This window comes from Quercus robur, chromosome 3 (genome assembly GCF_932294415.1).
Source record: "Quercus robur chromosome 3, dhQueRobu3.1, whole genome shotgun sequence".
In the NCBI taxonomy this organism is placed as follows: Eukaryota; Viridiplantae; Streptophyta; class Magnoliopsida; order Fagales; family Fagaceae; genus Quercus; species Quercus robur.
This window is the reverse complement of record NC_065536.1, coordinates 66,664,685-66,687,291: the sequence shown is the minus strand read 5'-3', so window position 1 is coordinate 66,687,291 and position 22,607 is coordinate 66,664,685. Positions and strand designations below refer to the sequence as shown.

General features: G+C 34.4%; 1 protein-coding gene, 1 long non-coding RNA gene and 1 pseudogene across 5 annotated transcripts; 2 read left to right on the top strand and 1 right to left on the bottom strand.

The window, feature by feature from the left end:
* The first annotated feature begins 326 nt into the window (after positions 1-326).
* LOC126719973 (uncharacterized) lies at positions 327-5,001 on the top strand (annotated as a pseudogene).
* Positions 5,002-5,879: 878 nt separating this feature from the next.
* On the bottom strand, positions 5,880-8,103 carry LOC126718997 (uncharacterized). The gene is made up of 3 exons (XR_007653161.1): positions 8,007-8,103; positions 6,075-6,140; positions 5,880-5,960 (listed from the first exon to the last, which is right to left on the bottom strand). It is a non-coding gene; the product is annotated as an uncharacterized LOC126718997 (long non-coding RNA).
* Positions 8,104-12,455: 4,352 nt separating this feature from the next.
* Positions 12,456-22,517, top strand: LOC126718984 (disease resistance protein RUN1-like). 4 transcript variants are annotated; one of them, XM_050421447.1, is made up of 8 exons: positions 12,456-12,733; positions 13,508-14,047; positions 15,714-16,800; positions 17,001-17,261; positions 17,363-18,038; positions 18,154-18,253; positions 18,834-19,715; positions 22,226-22,517. In XM_050421447.1, the coding sequence occupies exons 2-6, from the start codon at positions 13,644-13,646 to the stop codon at positions 18,225-18,227; spliced, it is 2,502 nt and encodes an 833-aa protein (XP_050277404.1). In that variant the 5' UTR covers positions 12,456-12,733; positions 13,508-13,643; the 3' UTR covers positions 18,228-18,253; positions 18,834-19,715; positions 22,226-22,517. The 4 variants fall into 4 exon arrangements, with proteins under 4 accessions (XP_050277404.1, XP_050277403.1, XP_050277402.1 ...); XM_050421446.1 differs by having other exon boundaries at positions 17,363-18,043; XM_050421445.1 differs by having other exon boundaries at positions 17,363-18,043; positions 18,154-18,480.
* The last annotated feature ends 90 nt before the right edge of the window (positions 22,518-22,607 follow it).

The following is a 22,607-nucleotide window of genomic DNA, read 5'->3' as shown; positions in this document are numbered from 1 at the left end:
ATATATATATCTTTTTTTATTGCCAAATTATGAAAGTATTCTATTTTGATCACATACCTGTAAGGAATTTAGTCCTTGTTCACGTATAATCTATTTCTTTTTTCTTGTTTGACTCGTTACGTATATTTAATGCTATGTGATTGGCAGCTGCGGCCCCTCTAAATTCAAAATTATCCAAGATAGCTCTGAAGAGATCTTAAGTGTTAAATTAGATTGCACGAAAATTTCTGCTACAAAATATCTAGTTGGAATAGATTCTCATGTAAGTGACATCATATATCGGTGTTTAGATCTTCAGTCAGATTTTTTCTGTATCGTAGGGATCTATGGCCTTCCTGGAATGGGTAAGACAACAATTGCGAAAGCTATATTTGACACAATTCGTCATCATTTTGATGGAAGCTGCTGTATGGAGAATGTTAGAGAAAAATTAAAAAGAAATGATGCTGTAATCCAACTTCAAGAGACACTTTGTAATGAGATCTTAGGGTATCGAAATTTGATGGTTGGGAGTACATCTAGAGAAAACAATATGACAATTGAAAGGCTATATAATAAAAGGATTCTTGTAGTTCTTGATGATGTGGAAAAACTAGAAAAGATAGATTTTTCTTTTTGAAAACTATGATCGGTTTGCTTCTGGAAGCAGAATTATTATAACAACAAGAGACAAACACTTGCTAGATACTCTTCAAAAATATTGTTGTGTAAGGTACTACAAGGTTGAGGAATTAAATGTACATGAATCTCGTGAACTCTTTTGTGAACATGCCTTTGGAAGAAATAGATCTAATGAAGATTCTTTGGAACTTGTCAACCAATTTATACATTATGCCAAAGGTCTTCCATTAGCTCTAAAAATCATTGGTGTAGATTTGTATGGAAAAACGAATGATGAATGGAAAAGTGCATTAGAAAAATATAAAAGATTTCCTAATAGAGATATACAAGAAATACTCAAAATAAGCTATGATGGATTGGAACAACCTCAACAAGATATTTTTCTTGATATTGCATGTTTCCTTATAGGAGAAGGGAAGGATTTTGTTGTAGATATACTAACCAGTATCTATTGCTATGAACCACATTATGATATTAAAAGACTTATTGATAAGTGTCTCATAGTCGTTGGTAAAGATGGCAAACTATGGATGCATGGCTTGATTCAGCAAATGGGACAAAAATTAGAACGAAGCAGGCTATTGTGTTACAAGGATGATCCTCAAGCACTTATTGTAAATAAGGTAAGTTCTTTTGGTTTAATTTTTCCCTTTTTTCACCTAGCTGACATAGTGAATTTTCATTCTTTTTCTTTTATTTTGTATTTTTAATGTTTAAGAAAATATCACTATATTAGAGCATCCACATCAGTGGATGTAAAATCATGTAAAATAAAAAAAGATACAACTTTTACACATTTTGCCTTAAAAATGTTTCACATAAGTACTTCTAAAAATGTATAAAAATGTGTATATCTCTACACAAGCTACAGTAACCGTGTAAATATACATGGTTACTGTAACTCGTCCATTTATTATTTTATTAATTTCACGTTCGCTCCTTTTTTTCTCTCTCTTCTCTGTGCTCAACAAACTCAGTAACTTCTCCTCTCCTCATCTTCTTCTTTTTCCTCAGATGCATACAAACACACCCACGCACAAACACATCCACATAGACAAATCAACACAGAGATACACTTGCTCAAAAAAAAAAAAAAACACACACACACACACACACACAGATACACAAACAAACCCATACGGACAAACAACAAAGAGACAGATCGGTGCTTGACTAGAACGATCGGAGCTCATGGGTATGGGTTTTGCCTAATCGGAGCCTGATCAGAGCTAGGGAGATCTCAGATCTGATCGATGCTTGTGGATCGGAGCTAGGGAGATCTGGACGATGCTTGTGGATCGAAGCTAGGGAGATCTTGGTCAGATCTAATTTGGTCGGATTTGATCGATGCTTGTGGATCGGAGCTAGGGAGATCGATGCTTGTGGATCGATGCTTGATCGAGTCTTTGCCTAATCAGAGCTGTAGATCAATGCTTGTGACCGAGATAGTGTGGATTAGATCAAGAGGGAGAGTTGATCTATGTTCAGAAATGGGTATAGAGATGGGTAGAGAGATGGGTATAGAGAGAAAGCAACAAATAAGAAAAAATGGATAGAGAGAGAGAGAGAGAGAGAGAGAGAGAGAGAGAGAGAGAGCGCGTTAGTAAAGGGGGTAGTTGAGAGATATAATAAAAATTTTGAGAAAATTGATTATTTAAATAAAAGAGGTAACAGAATAGATGAGATGTGGATGTTTTGTAAAAATAGATGTGTAAAATAGAAAAAGTAGGTTTTTAGTGTAAAAATGGATATGTAAAATACATTAACTGAGGTGATTGTTATTAGGCTCCATTTGGGAGTTCATAAGGGAATGGAATGAAATGATCATAAAGGAATGGAAAGGAATGAAATGGAATGTAATGTATTTAAATAAGGGAAATGAATGGAATTGAATGGAATTAAGTAACCTTGATTGGATATTTTAAAATAAAGGAATGGAAAAGAATGAAAATGAATGGAGTATAATTAATCTTGTTTGGAAGCAACATGGAGGGAATAGAATGGAATCATTTTATGACAATATTACTATTAGACCCATATTTTAAAATAAAGAGTTGAATATATAAAGGTATTTTGGAAGTTTTAGTAAAAATATCATTAAATCTAATTCAATTTCCTCACATTCCTCTCAATTTTGGGGGAATGAAAATTTGAGGTTTTAAGGGAATAGAGAGGAATGAGTGTTCCCTCCTACCCATTTCATTCTCTCCCACTTAAACTCCCAAACAAGAGAATAAGATTTCCATTCTCTTCATTAAAATTCTCAAACAAGAGAATGAAAGAATATTCTAAAATGATTCTTTTCATTCATTTCCATTCTATTCCATTCCCTCCTCCCAAACGAGGTCTCAGTGGCTTTTATTTAAAATTTAACAACCTATTATATTTTTGGCTGTTTCTTTTGCATAATGTTTTTTACTAAATGATTTGTCCAATTAGAGAGTGATTGCAATTCGAGTATAGCGGTGGACCTGCCAGAGGAAGAAAACATGCAATTAGATTTTGAAAAGATGAAAAATCTCATATATCTGAAAATTCGTAGTGGAATTTGTGAAGACCTTAAATTTCTTGTCCATGAGTTAAGGTTGTTTGACTTCCTTTCTATCCAATTTTTTCCTTCAAAAACTTGTTGCACTCAGAATGCAAGGAAGTCACATTCAATTGGATGAGCATTTCGAGGTATGATCATTTGCAATTGCATATATAAATTATTATTGTTTCGTTAAGCTGTATTTTACCGTTTGTTGAAGATTAATAGATTTCAATTTTTTCTTTTCTTCTACAGAGGTACCGGTTCAAAAGTTTGAAATATATGAGTTTCCGAGACTGTAAAAACATACCTGACTTATCTGTGATCGCCCCAAACATAAAGGAATTGGATATGTCGGGATGTGAAAATTTAGTTGAGGTTCGTCAGTCTGTTGGAATCTCTTAAACAGCTTCTTCTCTATGGCTGTGAAAGTGTTAATGATAACGAACTTGATATTCAGCAAGGAAAGGAGATATTAGCACTACCTTCGAGGCCAAAGTCAACGATCGAAATCCCTGATAAACGACACCGTTCTGACCGCGATAATGGCCGTTACACGCCAGATTCCGACAACTCCTTCGACTACAACAAACGCCACCACCGTCGGAGCCCTAATTACGACGCCCACGACCGCCGCCACCACAACCACAACCACAATCAACAACGCAGCAGCTCCAGCAAAGCCCAAGACTCTTTGCCCAAGCGATTTGGACGCGATTCCCGTAACGGAAACCGGTCCGAGTCCGAGTCCGATGAGGAGTTGAAGAGGCTGAACCCTGAGGAGTACCGGAGGCTCAAGAGGCAGAAGATGAGAAGATCGCTCACTCGTTGTATTTGGAATTGCAAGCCGAGTCCGCCTAGGAACGATAACGAGAGCGAGGGCGAGAACGAGAAAGGCGACGAGATCTCTGACAAGTACGGTGGAGAAGACGAGTTAATCGGCGGCGTAAAGAGCGATTCAAGCTCGAAAGAGAAGGCGAAGGTGAGTAGTCGGAAAGGAAAATCGGAAAGTCAGTCAAAGAGGAAGAGGAAGATGAAGAATTCGATTTCCAAGAGTAGAAAATACAAATCTGATGAGAGCGACAGCGAGAGTGAATCGGATGAAGAAGAGGAAGAAGAGAGAAAACAAAGAAAGAAATCGAAGGCAAGTAGTAGGAATCGGAGCCGCCAAAAGAGTAGCAAAAGAAGCAGTAGAAGAAAAGGGAGTATAGTAGTAGGATCTCTCGGAGACAGAGAAGGACATTGACGTTTCAAATTCGGAGGGTTCCGAAGTTGAAAAGAGTATGGTTACTGTGGCAGCAATGTCTATAGACGATGAGGAGATGAAAGCTGAAAGCATTGCGGAGGCATTGAACTTTTAAGGAGATTTTCAAGGCACAGAAGAAGCCGGCATTGGATACCGAACCAGTTGTTGGGCCAATGCCCTCGCCTGAGCCGAAGGGCATATCAGTTATGTGCAGCAAGGGAAGCGTATTCCAAGGAGAGGAGAAGTGGGTTTGTCCGCAGATGAGATTCAGAAGTTCGAGGGTCTTGGTTATGTGATGAGTGGTAGCAGGCACCAGAGGATGAATGCTATTCGTATTAGGAAGGAAAACCAAGTTTATAGTGCCGAGGATAAGAGGGCGTTGGCTATGTTTAATTATGAAGAGAAGGCCAAGCGTGAGCACAAGGTTATGGCTGATTTGCAGAGATTGGTGCAGCGTCATATAGGGCAGGATGTCGGTCCTAATCGTGATCCCTTCGGTGCAACGAAGCCTGCAGATACTGCTGATGCTTGATTTTCATGTATGTCATTATATATTTTGTCACAGTGCTATTTAATAAACTTATTGGACATTATCAAAAAAAAAAAAAAAAAACTACCTTCATCCATAGGAGATCTCGCTGGCATTTTATAATTAAGCATAAGTTCTGAAAACTACGCAAATGATTCCTGGCCAGTTGTAGCCCCAGGAATTTGCAAGGCCCTACTTTTATATATAACCTACAGTGTCATATACATAAAGGCTCATAATAGTGTCTTTCAAGTTTCAATTCCAACAATTTTAGGGTCAGCTTAAACAGAATACTAATCAAAGTTGCCACATAAATAAAGTGTAAGTTTTTGGAAAAACTATTTACAAGATAAGGTCATTATTGTGCTAATATTTCTCATCGAAACTAAAACAGGATACACATAACAATGATAGCGGGAGTCCTTTGAGTCTTGAAAAGCACTAAACCATTTACATACTGAAGTATGCAGGATTGTGCTTCTATCCAACTTCCTCATCAATTTGTAGAAAGAAGCAAGAAATTTAAAATAGGATGCAGATTCCATTTTGGTAAGAAAACAATAGGATGTAAATATAGGAAATTAAGACAAGTCCCTTAAATCAAAGCAACTCCGGAATGGGTAATTGAAGCATTACATGGATGTGAAATTGATAATAATAGTTTTCTATGCAGGACGTAGTTAATAAGTTATATGTTTAATTCAGTTTTAATGCATACAAATAAAATGACTGGCAGCATCTATGTCTATTACGAATAAGTTTCTTGCCTAACAAATAATATAAAAGATGCGGCTTGTCACCTTCGAGCAAAAATGGAATGCAAATTGTGACAGATTTTACATTTACAAAAATTCCCTTGAACTAGTGGAAAGTGGACTTCAGTATTGGGAAACACATTCAATCTCTTTATAGCAATCTTCTTGAACAAAATCCACAGTCAATTTGGCAACCTAGTTGGGCCTTTCGACACGAGGAAGATGACCACAATCTGGTATTTGACGTATAGTTGCATTTGGCAGTTCACAGTGCAGTCTCTGCATAATGGCATCAAAGAATTAAGCAAATCTATTATTCCAACTGAATCCTGAGCATGTTTTCCATTACCTATCAGTTGCATTCTATGCTTTATACACATAAAATAAACTAACCACTGCAAGCTTGTTACTAATGATCTGGTCATCCTCACCCCATATGATAAGTGTCTTCTGCTTTACCTGGCAAATAAAATTGAAAACAGCATTTTCAGAGACGGTAAAATTTTGTGGCATTCGATTGAAATATGAAATTGTCATTAGAAGGGGGCAGAGGGGTGGGGGGTGAAGAGGTAAAAACACAAACACAATTTAGTATATGCCAATAAACCTTCTTCTGGAACCAAAGGCAGATTCATTCCCACACAAAATTTAAGGAACACTCCCATCAGAATCCTCTCTCTCTCTCTCTCTCTCTCTTACATACACAAATAGTACAACTGTAATTAATCTTGTTTATGGATAATTCTATTTAACAACTTTGAGCTCAAAATAGCAACTCCAATGATATGTGAGGAAGACAAGCAACCTGTGGTAAATTTCATGCTTAGATCTACCAAACTTATGCATGGACACCTACCACATTTTCTTACACCAGCAAGAGAGAGGGGAGAGGGGGGGGGGGGGGGGGGGGGGGGTGGAAATTTCCTCTAATAAAAATTATTATTATTGTTATTTAAAAAAAGTTTCTCCAAGATCTTAAGGATCTAGAAAAGAGATTGGGAAGAGCAGCACAAATTAACGAGCAAGATAAAAAAACCAAGGCAGTTGCATCTGCCAATTAAATTTCTCATGTTGGAGATCATTCAGAAGTTGCTGCAGGGCTTTATTGACCATCTTTTGGGGCACCAGAAAGTTAAAAAGATCAAGCAAGAAGAGAAATGAAATGCCTGAAAATGAATGAAGGATCTATGAACTCTTGGACACAATGTCCTTTTCCATGAACCATCAAATGTTCTCCTTCACATGCTCCATATAGATATCTGTTAAATGCAAACTTAAGTTTCCCCTTCTCTAAGTGTTGTTTCCACTCCATTTGTTTTATAACAAGGTTCCTCTTTTGTATATACAGGAAAAAACAACACAATAACATTTGTTGATTTAAATGGAAACACAATTGTGAATATACCTGCTGTACCTGTGCACTAACATTATAACCCCCACTAATCATAAAATCCACAGTTGCATCTTCCCACCAAGGATATAGACAATGCAAGCGGCCCACCTAGATAAGATAACAGGAAAAAAATATCATTAGATCCAAGATCCCCATATTTAATAAGATATTATGATACAGTAAGACCGATGACGTAAAATCTAAAACCTTTTTTCTGAGTATACACTCACATTAGTCTAATCTAAGCTGGTACCAAATGAGATGCCAGTGAAGGCAAAACATTTACATATAAGCGCAGCGGGATGCTCTTCAATAAATAAACCTGATCCAAAAAGAGTGTCTGTGGTCATTGTTAATTAATGTATAGCACAACTTCCTCCACCTCCACACCCCCCCCCCCCCCCCCCCCCCCCCCCCCCCCCGTTATGCATAACAAAAGAAGGCTTGTTTTGCTTTGCTTTTAAATTTTAACATCTAAATTCTTCTTTTTCAAGACAATTATGGTCATATTATCTACTTTGCATTTGTATCAGCAACATACTAGAATCCATTATTGCAAAGTACTTGGTCATAATAGGTGCTGTTAAAGAAGAAAACACAATCAACAGTTGTTATAATGTTGATTTCCCTCATTTGCTGCAGGGCTATATTGACCATCTTTTGAGGCACCAGAAAGTTAAAATGATCATGCAATAAGAGAAATGAAATGCCTGAAAATGAATTAAGGATCTATGAGTTCTTGAACACAATGTCCTTTTCCTTGAACACATCAAATGTTCTCCTTCACATGCACCATAGTCTATAGTTTCTCCTTCTATGAGCATTGTTCTCATTTCATTTGTTTTATAACAAGAGATCCTCTTTTGTATATACAGGACAATAGGACACTATAACATTTGTTGATTTAAACGGTAAAACAATTTGGCATGTACCTGTTGTATCTGTGTACTAACATTATAACCCCCACTAATCATAAAATCCACAGTTGCGTCTGCCCACCAAGGATATAGACAATGCAAGCGGCCCCCCAGGAAAGATAACAAGAAAAGGAAATCATTAGATCTAAGTTCATCACTACATCATCCCATAATTTTTTGGATATTATGTCACAGTAAGACTAATGATTTAAAAACTAGGCTAACTAGCACTTTTTTCTGGGAGTCCAATCTAAGCTGGTACTAAATGAGATGCCAGTGAAGGCCAAAACATTTACATATAAGTGCAGAGGAATGCTCTTCAATAGATATACCTGATCCAAAAGGAGTACCCAGTCATTCAATAAATTTACTTTTGAAATTTAACATCTTACTCTTATTTTTCTAATGACAATTATGGTGATATCATCTACTTTATTCATCACAAAAGTTGGGAAACAGACTACTACAAGAAAGATGTGTTATGAAATTCTCTTTGCATTTGTGTCATAACAAATGCTGTTAAAGATGTTAACATAAAGTCTCTGTATCGGCATCAACAGACAAGAAGAGAACACAATCCGTAGTATTTATGATGTTCTTTGTTTAGGTGATGAATTTTTAGCATACAGAAACAAGAACACATCATCTGCATTATTGAGCTTTGAAGTATTGATATTTAATGGTTATTTCTAAGCCACTTTTTCACATGTAATTAAAATGTTAGATAACAGATTGTACGACTTACAAGGTGAACCATGAATAAAAATGCAAGGTGCTAAGGAAATTATAAGGCTTACTCCTCTCTCACATTTTTGCAGGCTAGTCCAAAAGGCTAGAGGCAAACAGTTGTACATTTGGCTGGAAAACCTATAAATATCCCCGAATTGAAGGTAACAACTCACTACACATATTATCCGCTATTAACTCCTGTTAACCTGATGCAAAACTTATATATGATCAAAATTTTTTGAGAATTCGATGTCCTCTTTCAGAAGCCTCACATAGAAAAGCCTGAAGCATTACTTATGTATAGAGATTAGAGAAGAAATGGGTCCATATTAACAGCTAAACACAAGCATCATAATCAATGACTAAAGCAGAGGGTGCTGAGTTAACTTAACACCCAACGTTGGACAGTGGCAATATGATGGAAAGTTGTTCAGGTGGTTTTATAAGGGAATAGTACAATTCATTTGAAGAAACCATGTTCTTGCCTCCACCTTATTCCTGAAAAGTAATGCAATGCAAGAAGAGAGAAATAAAGGAAAAACAGAGAAGAACGAGAGAGAGAGAGAGATTTGATGAAAGAAAATTCTGTTATTATTCATTACTTGAATCAGATACAAGCCCCAACATATATAATGGTAACCAGATCCGTAAAGAGTGGAATTAACCTAACTAACTCTCAATCAATTGCTCCCAAACTCTGACACGTGTACATAAACAGTAGCAGACTACTCCCTTCCTCAACTACACTATGCTACCTGTAGTTTACCTCCTATTTTACCTATACTACAGGTCGTTTACCAGCAGCCTTATCACCAACTGTGTCATCAACCTTACCATCAGCAGCATGTGCATTCACAATTCCTACATGGAGGAGGGATGCCCTTTGAGCAGTGCCTACTGCCTATGTTCTTACCAATAAAAATAAATAAATTGATTGAACACATCATTGACAGAAAGGAAATCTCTAAATACAACAATATTAACATAAGTTAAGGCTCAGGCAATGTTCCTTTAGTTAGGAGCCAAATGAAAGATAGTTAACACTAACATTAATTTTGAATATGGTACCCCAACTTATGCTTACCTACCACTTCAAAAAAGAAAAAGGAACAAAAATATATATATATATATATATATATATATATATATATATACACACACACCCGTGTGTCCCTGTTACTGTATCATGCCACCACTATTTGACACTTAAAAAAAGAGAGCAATTGTGTGAAAAGTAAGAGATCAAATAATTGAGGAAAATTTTTGTGTATTTCCTTGTCGGTAGGGTGTGCATGGATTGGATTGGGTGATTTTTTTCAATCCAATTCTCGGATTGAGAATTTCCCAACCCAACCCATCACATTTGTAAAAAGTAAAAACCAACATCACTCTACCTATCATATGGAGTTATTAGAAAAGAAAAAGAAAAAAAAAAGTACTTTGAAAAGAATATGATATTAATCATCATCTTATCACTTTTGGGGATAATTACGAGATGGGATAACAATGAAAATGAAGACCTCTGATTGAACCACGAGGGATGTGCATGTGTCTGGTTATATTAGGGTTTTTTCAAATCAACCTACTATGATTGAGTTGTAAAAAAACTCAACTGAACTCATACCATCACAGGGGTCTAACCCAATCGAATCCAACCCACATGAGTCGGGTTGGACCCAAGGGTTGGATAGGTTTTATATATATATATATATATATATATATTTTATTATTAATTGAGCATTAGAACAATAGCAACAGCCAATATTACAAGTGCCCTATCATCTTCCAAAAATTCAAAGCATAGAATAACAGAATTTCAATTGTTTGCTACCTCATGCCATCTTTTGATAATTCTAAGTAGTAGTGCAACCATACATAAATTCTAAGTAGGGAGAGAGGGGAGTAAGAGATTAAGAGTTGAAATAAGAAAATGGATTAAGAGTTTTTGTTTTATAGTATTATGAAGAGGGGTAAAAGAGTAATTAACAAAAGCATATAATATATGTTTTAAATATTTATCAGATATAGGTGGGTCAGGTTGGGTTAAGTGAATTTATGAATCTCACCCAAACTCAACCCAATCAGTAGCAAAAATGATTTCGACAACCCAACCTAACTCATCAATCCCTAAAAATTGACCTAACTAGTTTGGTTGGATTAGGTTGGTTTTGATGGATTGGTGAGTTGGCTGCACACCCCTATTCACAATTTTTTTAATTTATTGCTTTTTTTTTTCCATAAAAAATGCTTTTATCACCATTAGTGGTAGTATTTTGAGAGTGCTACAGAGAAACGAGATTGCAACTACTAGTATGCATTCTTAATTTTGAAAAGCTACACTCAATCAACGAATTTATTAGGCTTAGAAAACCTTTTCCCACTCACCCAAAAAGATGCTAAACACTATTGGCCATCATAAACAAAACCCTAGTTTATAGAATCATCAAACCAACACCGATTCTTGAATAATCGGAGTAAACCAAGTTTTTATCAAAAAACCAAATATTACAATAAATTATAAAAAAATTTAAAACACATAGTGGAAATCCTTATAAATTTCTTAAATATTTTGATAATTGAGTTTAAATCATAGTAATATTGTACATTTATTATTAAAAAAATGTGGTAGATTATTAAAATAATATAAAATAATTAATAATTAATAATTAAAAATAAAAATTTCATGTTATTATAATTTAAATCATAGTCCCCCATCTCTCTCTCTCTATTTCGTCTCCCTCCCCCCCTTTCTCTCTCTAGTCCATCTCTTTAAGACCTCAGTGGTTGAATCTATGATTGGGGAGGTGGTAGATCGACGGTGGTGATGGGTTTTGATCAATGGTGGTGGTAAGTTTTAATCAACAATAGTGCTATGGTGGTGGTGGTTTGGTATGAGTTTGTTGGGTTGATTTTGGGTTTGTTGGGTGAATGGTGGTGGGTGTTGGTGGTTTGCCAGGTTTGTAGTGGTGGTTTAGTTGTTTTTGGTAGGGGTTGTGGGTGATTTTGGTGGATAGCATAGAGAGAGAGTTGCTGGTTAGAAGAGAGATGGAAGGGAAGAGAGAGAGAGAAACCAGTATGAGTCATGCTAACGAGTACCTTTAGGGCAATGGTTAACAATTTATTTTTAAAAAGTTTTGACATTACTTTTTATTAGAAATGAAAAAAAGCAATCAAAATATTAATTATTTTTTTTTATATAAAAATTTTATTTAAATTGATTATTAATCATTGTTCTAAGGGCATCCGTTAATATTTCTTTTTTATATTATTTGATTGTGTTGTCTATATTATTTGATTAGGTTGTATGTAAAATTAAGAAATGAAATATTGGATGTATGGTTAAGTAAGTTTGTAAAATAAATAAACAGTTTTTATTTTAGAGTGTAAAAATGAATATTTAAAAAAAAAAAAATCCCAATGTGAAAAAAAAAAAAAATAAAATAAAATAGGAAAGGGAGAGTCTCCGAGAGAAAGTATAGCACTAGTACATAAAGATAAAGTAAACCCACCCATAGCTCCCACCGAAAAAGTAAACACGCTCATCAGTCATCATAAATAAATAAATAAATTAATTAATTATAAAAAAAAAAAAAAAAAAAAAAGGGAGTCTCCGAAAGAAAGTATAGCACTAAAGTACATAAAGTAAACACAGACACAGTCATCTCCCGCCAAAAAGTTAAACCCACTCTCGAAGATAAAATATTATATTACTAGGACACGAAGTAAACACAGTCATCTCCCACCAAAAAAGTAAACACTCTCTCCAAGGAGCTCCAAGCCTCCAAGACATAGGAAATTACACTACTTCCCTTCTCTTCCTCACGAGAAACAGCCAAGCAATTTCCGTTTGAAAATCACAAGTCTCCCCACCAGTTCGCCATCGTAGCGCTGAACCTCCATTTACAGTGGTTTCTTTTTCTTTCTTTTTTGGTGAGGAGCTTTGCTTCGGCTGAAACCAGCTTTCCGGAGAGCCGTTAGTGATAGTGGCTTGGTAGACGCGCCGCCGTTGTCAGGTTGTGGTTCGAGCCCTTTCTCTCTTCCTCATTTTTATTTCTAGATCTATGTTCTAATTTATAGGAGAGTTTGAAATCTTTTGTGAGGTTTGGTATAGTTGATTCCTTCGTCTTCACGCTGATTTTTTTTTTTTTTTTTTAATAAAAAAAAGTTTGAGAACAAAACTTGAGAGAAATATGATAAGGGTCCTATGAATAAAAATTAGACTTTTCAGTTAAATCACCGATTAGATTAATATCCTCCGCTAGTTTGAGATTTTAAGTTTCATAAGCCAATATCCTAGCCACATACCAAATAATATTCTACAACTCTACTCTTTTTTTTTTTTTTTTTGAGAAAACTCTACCACTCTATTTAACTATGCATAGTTATATATCTAAAATATAGTGTCTTTTTTAATCAGTGTATTTTTATTTCTTTTTATTAAAATTTATGATTTATCAATGATATTCAATTTTCTATGTGAAATTAACATTAGTTAACTTGGTATTACTCATCAAATTATGTATTTAATATATCAAATTAACAATGATTTGATTTGTATTAAATAATTTTATTTAATTAATATTTACATATATAAAGACCCACATGAATTTTTCGCCATAGACTTCAAATTATGTTGGGCTGCACTAGCTGATGTTTGTTTGTTATTGTTGTTGTATAGGGAATCGTATGGAATAATTGTATTGTATCAAAAAAATATTTTATTTTTAATTCTTATTCACTTTCCTATGCCTGGTTTAACACATCTTTCTTTCTCCTCTTCTGTTTAGATCTTTTGGACCGTCACAATGGCTATTCTAAGGATGGTTATTCAAAACAAGGCATACGAATATACTTATCAAAAAAAAAAAAAACAAGGCATATGAATATGATGCGTTCTTGAGTTTTAGAGGTGAAGATACTCGCATGGGATTCACGAGCACTTTGAAAGGCATTTTGGAAATGAGGACGATTAAGACCTTCATGGATGATAGGATTCCAAGGGGAGAAGAAATTTCTGCTGAACTTATCAAAGCGATTGGAAGTTCAATGGTTTCGATAATTGTATTCTCTGAAAACTATACATCTTCCACCTGGTGCTTGGATGAACTTGTCAAGATTATTGAGTGTAAGGAAAATGGCCAAATGGTTAAAGTGATACCAATTTTTTATAAGGTAGATCCAGCAGAAGTACGCCATCAAAAGGGAAAATTTGGAAAACATTTAAAAGAACATGAAAAAAAAATTGAGGATAATATGAAGAAGGTGCAAAAATGGAGGAAGGCTCTAACTAGGGCGAGCAACTTTACTGGTCATCACTACAAGGGCAAGTATGTATTAATGACTACTCTTTGACTTTTATGATTTTTAATTGTTTGGTATCACCACCAAATTTAGTATTAAGAATAATGAGAAAAGTTAGGGAATATTTTTAGAAATTTTTTATGGAAAAAAAAAATTAATTAATTTTTTTGATAATTTTTTATATTTCCCATAAAATTAGTATAAAAACTTTCCATAAATCAGTGGCGATTGTAAGAATTTTTTCAGGATTGTCATTAAGAAACTTAAATTATACAAAATCTAACATATTTTTCAAAAAAAAAAAAAAAAACTAAATACATAAAATCTTACAATTTCTTTCTACGAATTTTTTTATTTTGAAGTCGTTACATAATAATCTTATTATCAATGCTTCAAGTTACATCTCTTTCAAAATTCTAGTTAAATAAAATTTTTCTTGGCCTTTTCTTTTTGTTTGTAAGGACCTAATATATTGCTAAGACGATTAAATTTATGAAAAAAGTTTTGTTACAAACTTAGTTGTAGTCTAAGGTTACAGCTATCACTAAAATAATTAACATGGTTACATATTTTGAAAATCTAACTGTTAAATTGTATATTCTTTATATTCTTTAAAAAAATATATATCAAATTTCATGCCAATTGGATATTATTTACTATTCAATCCATAAATTTATTTTTTATGTATAATTTTAGATTGCAAAACTCAAAATTTAAACATTTGATTATGACATAGTTATTGATCTTTGATTTTCTTGAAATTTTGCAAATATGGAGGATATAAAAAGAAAATGTAATTCAAAGGTGGATTTGTCAAAATTCACATCCAATAAAAAATATATTGAGTGGAGTTGTAGGCTTAGTCTACAAACAAGTTTGTTGCGAAATTTTGTCCAAACTTTAATTATGTTGGGCCTAAATGAATTTAGGGAGGTCACAAATTTTTTTTAAAGATAAAACAATCATAATTTTTTTAAAAAATTATATATAATAATAATAATTATTTTTCAGGTCAGGGTGTTGTTCTGTGACCACCCTAGAGCCTAAACCCAATGTGGAGCCGCTTTTACCTCTATTAACAAATGCCCAATGGACATCTGCTAACAGGACCCAAAAACAATTAGCATTAATTGTTTATTCATACTCCCTCCGTCCCATTTTGTTTGACTTGTTTGAAAAGTCAAATTTTTTAAGGGAACATCATTTATTATCTTGTTTACCTTTTAAAAATGTATAAGTTTCCAAAACTACCCTTAAATAAATTTATCAAAAATTTGAATTATTAATAAAATAGGGGTATAATAGGAACATTAGTAAATTAATAACTTTTATTTTTAAAAACTTGACAATATTTTGGGACATCCCAAAATGGAATAGAGGACAAACAAAGTGGGACGGAGGGAGTAGTTCTTTATATATATATATATATATATATATATATATATTTATCGCCAAATTATGAAAGTATTCTATGTTGATCACATAGCGGTAATGCTACAAAGATCAATGATACAAAGTTAGGAACGGAAGAACATATAATAAAGATATTTCTTTTTTCTCAAAAAAAAAATAATAATAAATATTTCTATTTTGATCACATACCTGTAAAGAATTTAGTCCTTTTTCGCGTATAATGTATTTCTTTTTTCTTGTCTAACTCGTTACGTATATTTAATGCTATGTGATTGGCAGCTACGGCCCCTCTGAATTCAAAATTATCCAAGATATCTCTGAAGAGATCTTAAGTGTTAAATTAGATTGCACGAAAATTTCTGCTACAAAATATCTAGTTGGAATAAATTCTCGCATAAGTGACGTCATATATCGGTGTTTAGATCTTCAGTCAAATTTTTCCTGTACCTTAGGGATCTATGGCCTTCCTGGAGTGGGTAAGACAACAATTGCAAAAGCTATATTTGACACAATTCGTCATCGTTTTGATGGAAGCAGCTTTCTAGAGAATGTTAGAGAAAAATCAAAAAGAAATGATGTTGTAATCCAACTGCAAGAGACACTTTGTAATGAGATCTTAGGGTATCGAAATTTGATGGTTGGGAGTACATCTAGAGAAAACAATATGACAATTGAGAGGCTGTATCATAAAAGGATTCTTGTAGTTCTTGATGATGTGGAAAAACTAGAAAAGATAGAATTTTTTTTTGAAAATTTTGATCGGTTTGCTTCTGGAAGTAGAATTATTATAACAACAAGAGATAAACACTTGCTAGATACTCTTCAAAAATATTGTTGTGTAAGGTACTACAAGGTTAAGGCATTAAATGTTCACGAATCTCGTGAACTCTTTTGTCAACATGCCTTTGGAAGAAATAGACCTGATGAAGATTCTTTGGAACTTGTCAACCAATTTATACATTATGCCAAAGGTCTTCCATTAGCTCTAAAAATCATTGGTGCAGAGTTGTATGGAAAAACTAATGATGAATGGAAAAGTGCATTAGAAAAATATAAAAGATATCCTAATGGAGATATACAAGAAATACTCAAAATAAGCTATGATGGATTGGAACAACCTCAACAAGAGATTTTCCTTGATATTGCATGTTTCCTTAAAGGAGAAAAGAAGGATTTTGTTGTAGATATACTAACCAGTATCTATTGCAATGAACCACATCATGATATTAAAAGACTTATTGATAAGTGTCTCATAGCTGTTAGGAGAGATGGCAAACTATGGATGCATGACTTGATTCAGCAAATGGGACAAAAATTAGAACAAAGCAGGCTATTGTGTTACAAGGGTGCTCCTCAAGTAAATAAGGTAAGTTCTTTTGGTTTATCTTTTCCCTTTTTTTCAACTAGCGGACATAGTGAATTTTATTTCTTTTTCTTTTATATTTTTTTTAATGTTTAAGAAAATATCATATATTAGTGTGGCTTTTATTTAAAATTTAACAACCTGTTATATTTTTGGCTGTTTCTTTTACATAATGTTTTTTACTGAATGATTTGTCCAATTAGGGATGGAATGCAATTCGAGGTATAGCGGTGGACTTGCCAGAGGAAAGAAACATGCAATTAGATTTTAAAAAGATGAAAAATCTCATATATCTGAAAATTCGTAATGGAATTTCTGAAGACCTTGAATTTCTTTCCCATGAGTTAAGGTTGTTTGAGTGGTATGGATTTTCATTAACTTCCTTTCCATCCAATTTTTTCCTTCAAAATCTTGTTGCACTCAGAATGCATGGAAGTCACATTCAATTGGATGAGCATTTCGAGGTATGATCATTTGCATATATAAAATATTATTGTTTCGTTAAGCTGTATTTTAATGTTTGTTGAAGCTTAATAGATTTCAATTTTTTCTTCTTCTTCTACAGAGGTATCGGTTCAAAAGTTTGAAATATATGAGTTTCCGGGACTGTAAAAACATTAGAATATTACCTGATTTATCAGTGATCGCCCCAAACATAAAGGAATTGGATATGTCGAGATGTGAAAATTTAGTTGAGGTTCATCAGTCTGTTGGACTTCTTGAAAAGCTTGAGTTATGGAACCTCAACGGTTGCAAAAATCTTAAAATTATTCCAAGAAGCCTTCAATTGAAATCTCTTAGACGGTTTCGTCTCTTTGGCTGTGAAAGTCTTGAGAACTTCCTTGAAATTCAGCAAGGAACGGAGATATTAGTACTGCCTTCATCCATAGGAGATCTCACTAGCCTTTCATCATTACACATAAGTTCTAAAAACTATACAGATCTTCCAAGTAGCTTTTCTAAATTACAACATCTTCGGTTTCTTCATATGTCTAATTGGGAAAATTTTCCAAAGGCTTTGGACACTCCTGGTTGCCTCCCCAAATTAGCCAAATTATATTTCTGTAACAGCAACGCTACTACCCTCCCTGAAATTGGAAGCAGATTTCCTCAATTAGGTTACCTCAACATTCAAGGCTGCTGTAAGCTTCAAGAAATTCCAAGGCTTCCACCAAGTATCAAATATGTAGACGCAAGAAACTGCTATTCTTTGGATTCACAATCAAGAAGAAGATTATTAAGTCAGGTGTCTCTCTCTTAAAGTTATATTAAAAGAAACAATTTTGGTTAACTTTCCCAAATATATAACTAGTTTTGCTAATCTGCAATTTTTTTTTTTTCTCTAATTGCAAGCAGTTTGGAGACATGGTAGGGCTTCCCCAAAATCTAGCATGTGTAATGGGACCATCGAATCAGGACTCTTTATCTGAAATGGACTATGATACATCTAAAATAGGTTCTACATCTGAATTTGAAATGGACGTTGCATCTGAATTTGAAACAGACCTTGCATCTAAATTTCCACTAGATTGGAGAGATTCATATGAACTTTTACTTCCAGGAACTAGGATTCCAGAGTGGTTCAACCATCAAAGTGTTGGAAGTTCCATATCATTCTCTATTTATAATGGCCTCAAATCTTCAGCATTTGCTCTGTGTGTTGCTTTAAAAGTGGAAATCAAGGTTAATAAGCCAAAAAGATTTAAGAATTTTACTTGTTCTATGTACGCTTTCGTCAATGGCTGTAAAGAAAGGCTCATGTGTCGGAAAAAAATTTTGGATCCATCATCATTTATGTGGTTTTACTTTGACGAGGGTCGATGTTGGTCAGTATTTAAAAAAAAAAAAGGATTTCATCATATTAAACTTCAATGTAAAATTTCAAATTATGATTCTAAACTAGTAAAAGTTACAATAGAAAGGTGTGGAGTCCATGTAGCATGTGAATGTTATCAGAATTCCAGGGCCCGCATAAGCATTCTGGAAAGACTAGTAGAAGTGTCTTTGGATGCATGATTATAAATGTTTTTATGTAGAGTGGCTGCAGGGGTCCTCCCCTTTAATAAGCAGAAGCTGGTCGAAAGCTCTAAAACCCAAGATGCTTATTGCCCTCTTTGTGAAGTAGCAGAAGATTCTGTTTTACATCTATTTCAAAGCTGTCCCTTTGCCAAAGGACTGTGGTATGGTGGTCAATGGGGTTTTAGAGTTGAAATGATCCAAGCTCAATCTGTTATGGAATTCATTGAACGTATAATTGATCCCCCAAGTGAGTTACTAGCAAAAAGAGTCACCATAGATGAATTCATTTCGTATGTAGTAGTGGTGATGAAAGTCCTCTGGGAGGCATGAGAGGAAGCTATGGTTTCAAACACTAAAGCCAGCATAAACCAGCTAGCCCATCGTCTTAACAAAGAGTACGGCTATTATGTGAGATCAACAAGGGAAGACCTTGTGATGCGCGAGTGGAAGTGGTTGTGGTTCAGACTTGTACATATATATCGGAATAAACCAGCTAGCCCATCGTCTTAACAAAGAGTACGGCTCTTATGTGAGATCAACAAGGCAAGATCTTGTGATGCGCAAGTGGAAGCGGTTCGCACTTGGACATATATATCAGCATTAACCAGCTTAGCCCATCGTCTAAACAAAGAGTATGACTCTTATGTGAGATTACTTGAGATTACAAGGGAACACCAAAATTATGAGTGTAGATATGCTTATTGATGGACCAGAAATGCAACACCAATGTTATCCAACCAACACCATCCTAGGCAACCGTGAATGAATATCAAGGAACCATGACAGATATGCGTTTGTCTTCAATAGCCCAGCCTTTGTAAACGAAGATGCTGATTTCAATCCATCACCGTGGAAGAAAATGAAGACCTCCTGATTGTACTTCAAAGAAATATGCCAAGGTACGCCAAGATATGTCTTCTTCCTTTAGTTCTATTGTTTCATTTACATCTTTCAGTGTCTTTGTCACATCCTTCTCTCTCTCTCTCTCTCTCTAAATTACCTCGCTCTTTTATATGATTGGGTACCAATCAATTTGAAAGGACATTAATGTACAGAAAAATTAAAATTAAAGAAGGAAATCAGTCATTTGATTTGCTGCTAAATTCAAAATCTTTTAATGGTAAGAAGTTTTTAAAACTGTTCTGGAAAAAGTATTATGTTGTATACCTTTGATTATCGCTGAATGTGTTGCATATAATGTATTTATCAAGTGGCATATGTGTTGGAATATTCATGTGTGTGGTGTGGTTAGCTAAGTAGCGAAGTCCCAAATGGGATGCTAAGCCAAACCTATAGGCTTAAGCTTTTGGGTTGAGTGGTGTCCTTGTATGTTTTATTAATCTCTATTAGAGTCTCTCCAAAGGTGTTATCTCCCCAACAATTTAATTTAGCAAAAAAAAAGTTGCATATAATTTTTTTAAACAGGCGAAGATCAACATCTAATGGGTCACACTCAAGAGATTACTGATTTAAGTCCAAGTTGCATAGTTAAAAAGAAGATAATGTCCTTTTGATCACACAGTATCCTCTTCCACGTAATTACAAGGTGGAAAATGAGTTCTTAGCTACAATTTTATGTGGCTATGTTGGTATCATCTTTGAAAAATACAGGTGGATGCAAAATACTTTCAATTTTTTGCACAAAAATAATGTAAACAAGCAGTTAGAAGCTTATACTGCTTTTCTCTTCCTCTCTCATAAGTTAAACGCACAACTTGGTGCACTTGAATTCATTTTCCCTTTGCTAGCATTTTGGGGCCACCTCCAAGGGATTCCTCATTGTAATAATTTGGTGTGTGTGGGACGGAGAATTGCATACACCCGAGAGAATTGTCAGATAGTTGAAGAGGTCTGGATACTACAGCTTGTCAAAAAAAAAAAAAAATTCATTTTCCTTATTATCTCATTGGTGGTGGTGTGTTTTACTTTTGGCATTATATGTGTATCAGAATTTTGGCCTATCGGTTTGTTAGCACTTGGCGGTAGTTCTGCAAATTCATCACATGCAAAGGTCTAGAATTGTCATTCGAATTGTCTATACTTCACTTGGCCTTAGTATTGTTACCCTCTTGAAAGTACTCAGGTTCAAATAAAATAGATTCCCTTGAGTTCTCGTGATAAGGTTTGATGTATTCTACTCTAGCAGGAAGGCTGCAGAAACATCATCATCATTACATTTAGCTATAAGAATTATTATCTGTCTACACCTTAAGATAATTTTTCAATTCTGCCGGGCGGGCTAGGGGTGGCGGTGTTGGGGGTAATGGTCAACCTAGATCATACTATGCTTAAATTTATACTGCCCCTGACACATCAGTTGAAATGGTGTTTAGCGGGAACATGTGAAATTGCATCTTCCCTTTAATATAGTCCTTTGGAAGACATAAATTTTTATCTTCCTTTTGCTAATTTCTTGTTCTCTTGCCAGAGTTACCATTCTAGTTAGATGTACCATGATTTGAGCATTGTTGCAAAACATTGGGAGCTTGGTATTCTAGTAATACATGAAAAAAGCTCCAGCTTGCTCAGTTCACCATAACACTCTCCTCATTCTTAACAAAAATATATCTATAATCTTATAGTAGAAACTACAAAGTATTTAATAAACAGTTTAATACATGATGTAAAAAAACATTAAAGGCCTCCTAAAGCATACCAGATACAGGCACTTCACACCTACTATAGTCTAGCAAATCTCCACTGCCCTCAAAATCAACTCTTTCTCTCTATCACAAACCCACTTACGAATCTTGGTTTCAATGTCAACCAACTCTCATAAGTGATAGTTACTTTCTCATAAATTTCAAAATCTTGGTTTCAATCTCAACCAACTCTCATAAGTGATAGTTACTTTCTCATAAATTTCAAACACAATCTTCAATCAATCATGGCTGTTCTAGTGTATCTCGTGCCATTCTTAGCCCTTATGGCCATTCAAATAAGCTCCTGGATTTTTTGAGTCCTCTATTTTCACAAACCTCATATTTAAAGGTTTAGAGGGTCCTCACGACTCATGGTTTTTTGGGGATTGGTTCACATCATGTTTGCCATTTTCTCTTTTATCTTTCCTGCTAAAGTGAAATGGGTACATGGTTTTCTCAAGAAAGTGTGGAGTTCTGCTGTTTTCTCCTACTCCATCTGACAAGGATTTAAACGACAAAACTTTTTCTTTGTAATTATCCCCAAAAAAAAAAAAAAAAAAAAAAAAAAAACATTTTCTTTGCATATGGCCAACATAGTGCAGGAGAGTATATACTATATGGTGCCCTTTCCCTTTGATTTTCTCAACTTCCTGTGCAAACTATTTGCCTATTCTCTCTTCTTTAGGTGGGGTGGGAGGGATTTGTGTGAACTAACTGATCTTTTTTTTTTTTTTTAAATAATAATAATTTCCATTTTTCTCCTATAGGTGCTACATACTGGATTACGCTTGAGGGTGGAGCTATGATGCAAAACACTCAAGAAGACTTTTATTTTTATTTAGTATTATTTATGTTTGCAAGTCAGTTGTATTTTTATATTTTACATCCTAGCAGTTTATTAGGCTATTAGTATCTTAATATTTGAAAGCAAGGTTATTTTTGTAATAAGGCAATTAAGGTTTCTTGTGCCAATTAGAATTAGGGTTTAGTTTTACCTGCAAATTATTGTAATATAGTTGAAAATTTAGATGAATGAAAAAAGTAGCCTTTTCCTTTCTTTGTTTTGGTGTTGACTCCAGACATCTCTAGGTGCTAACTCTAGTGGTTTTCCTTGTTTGGTGTTGACTCCAAGGTAATATCCATGTATTT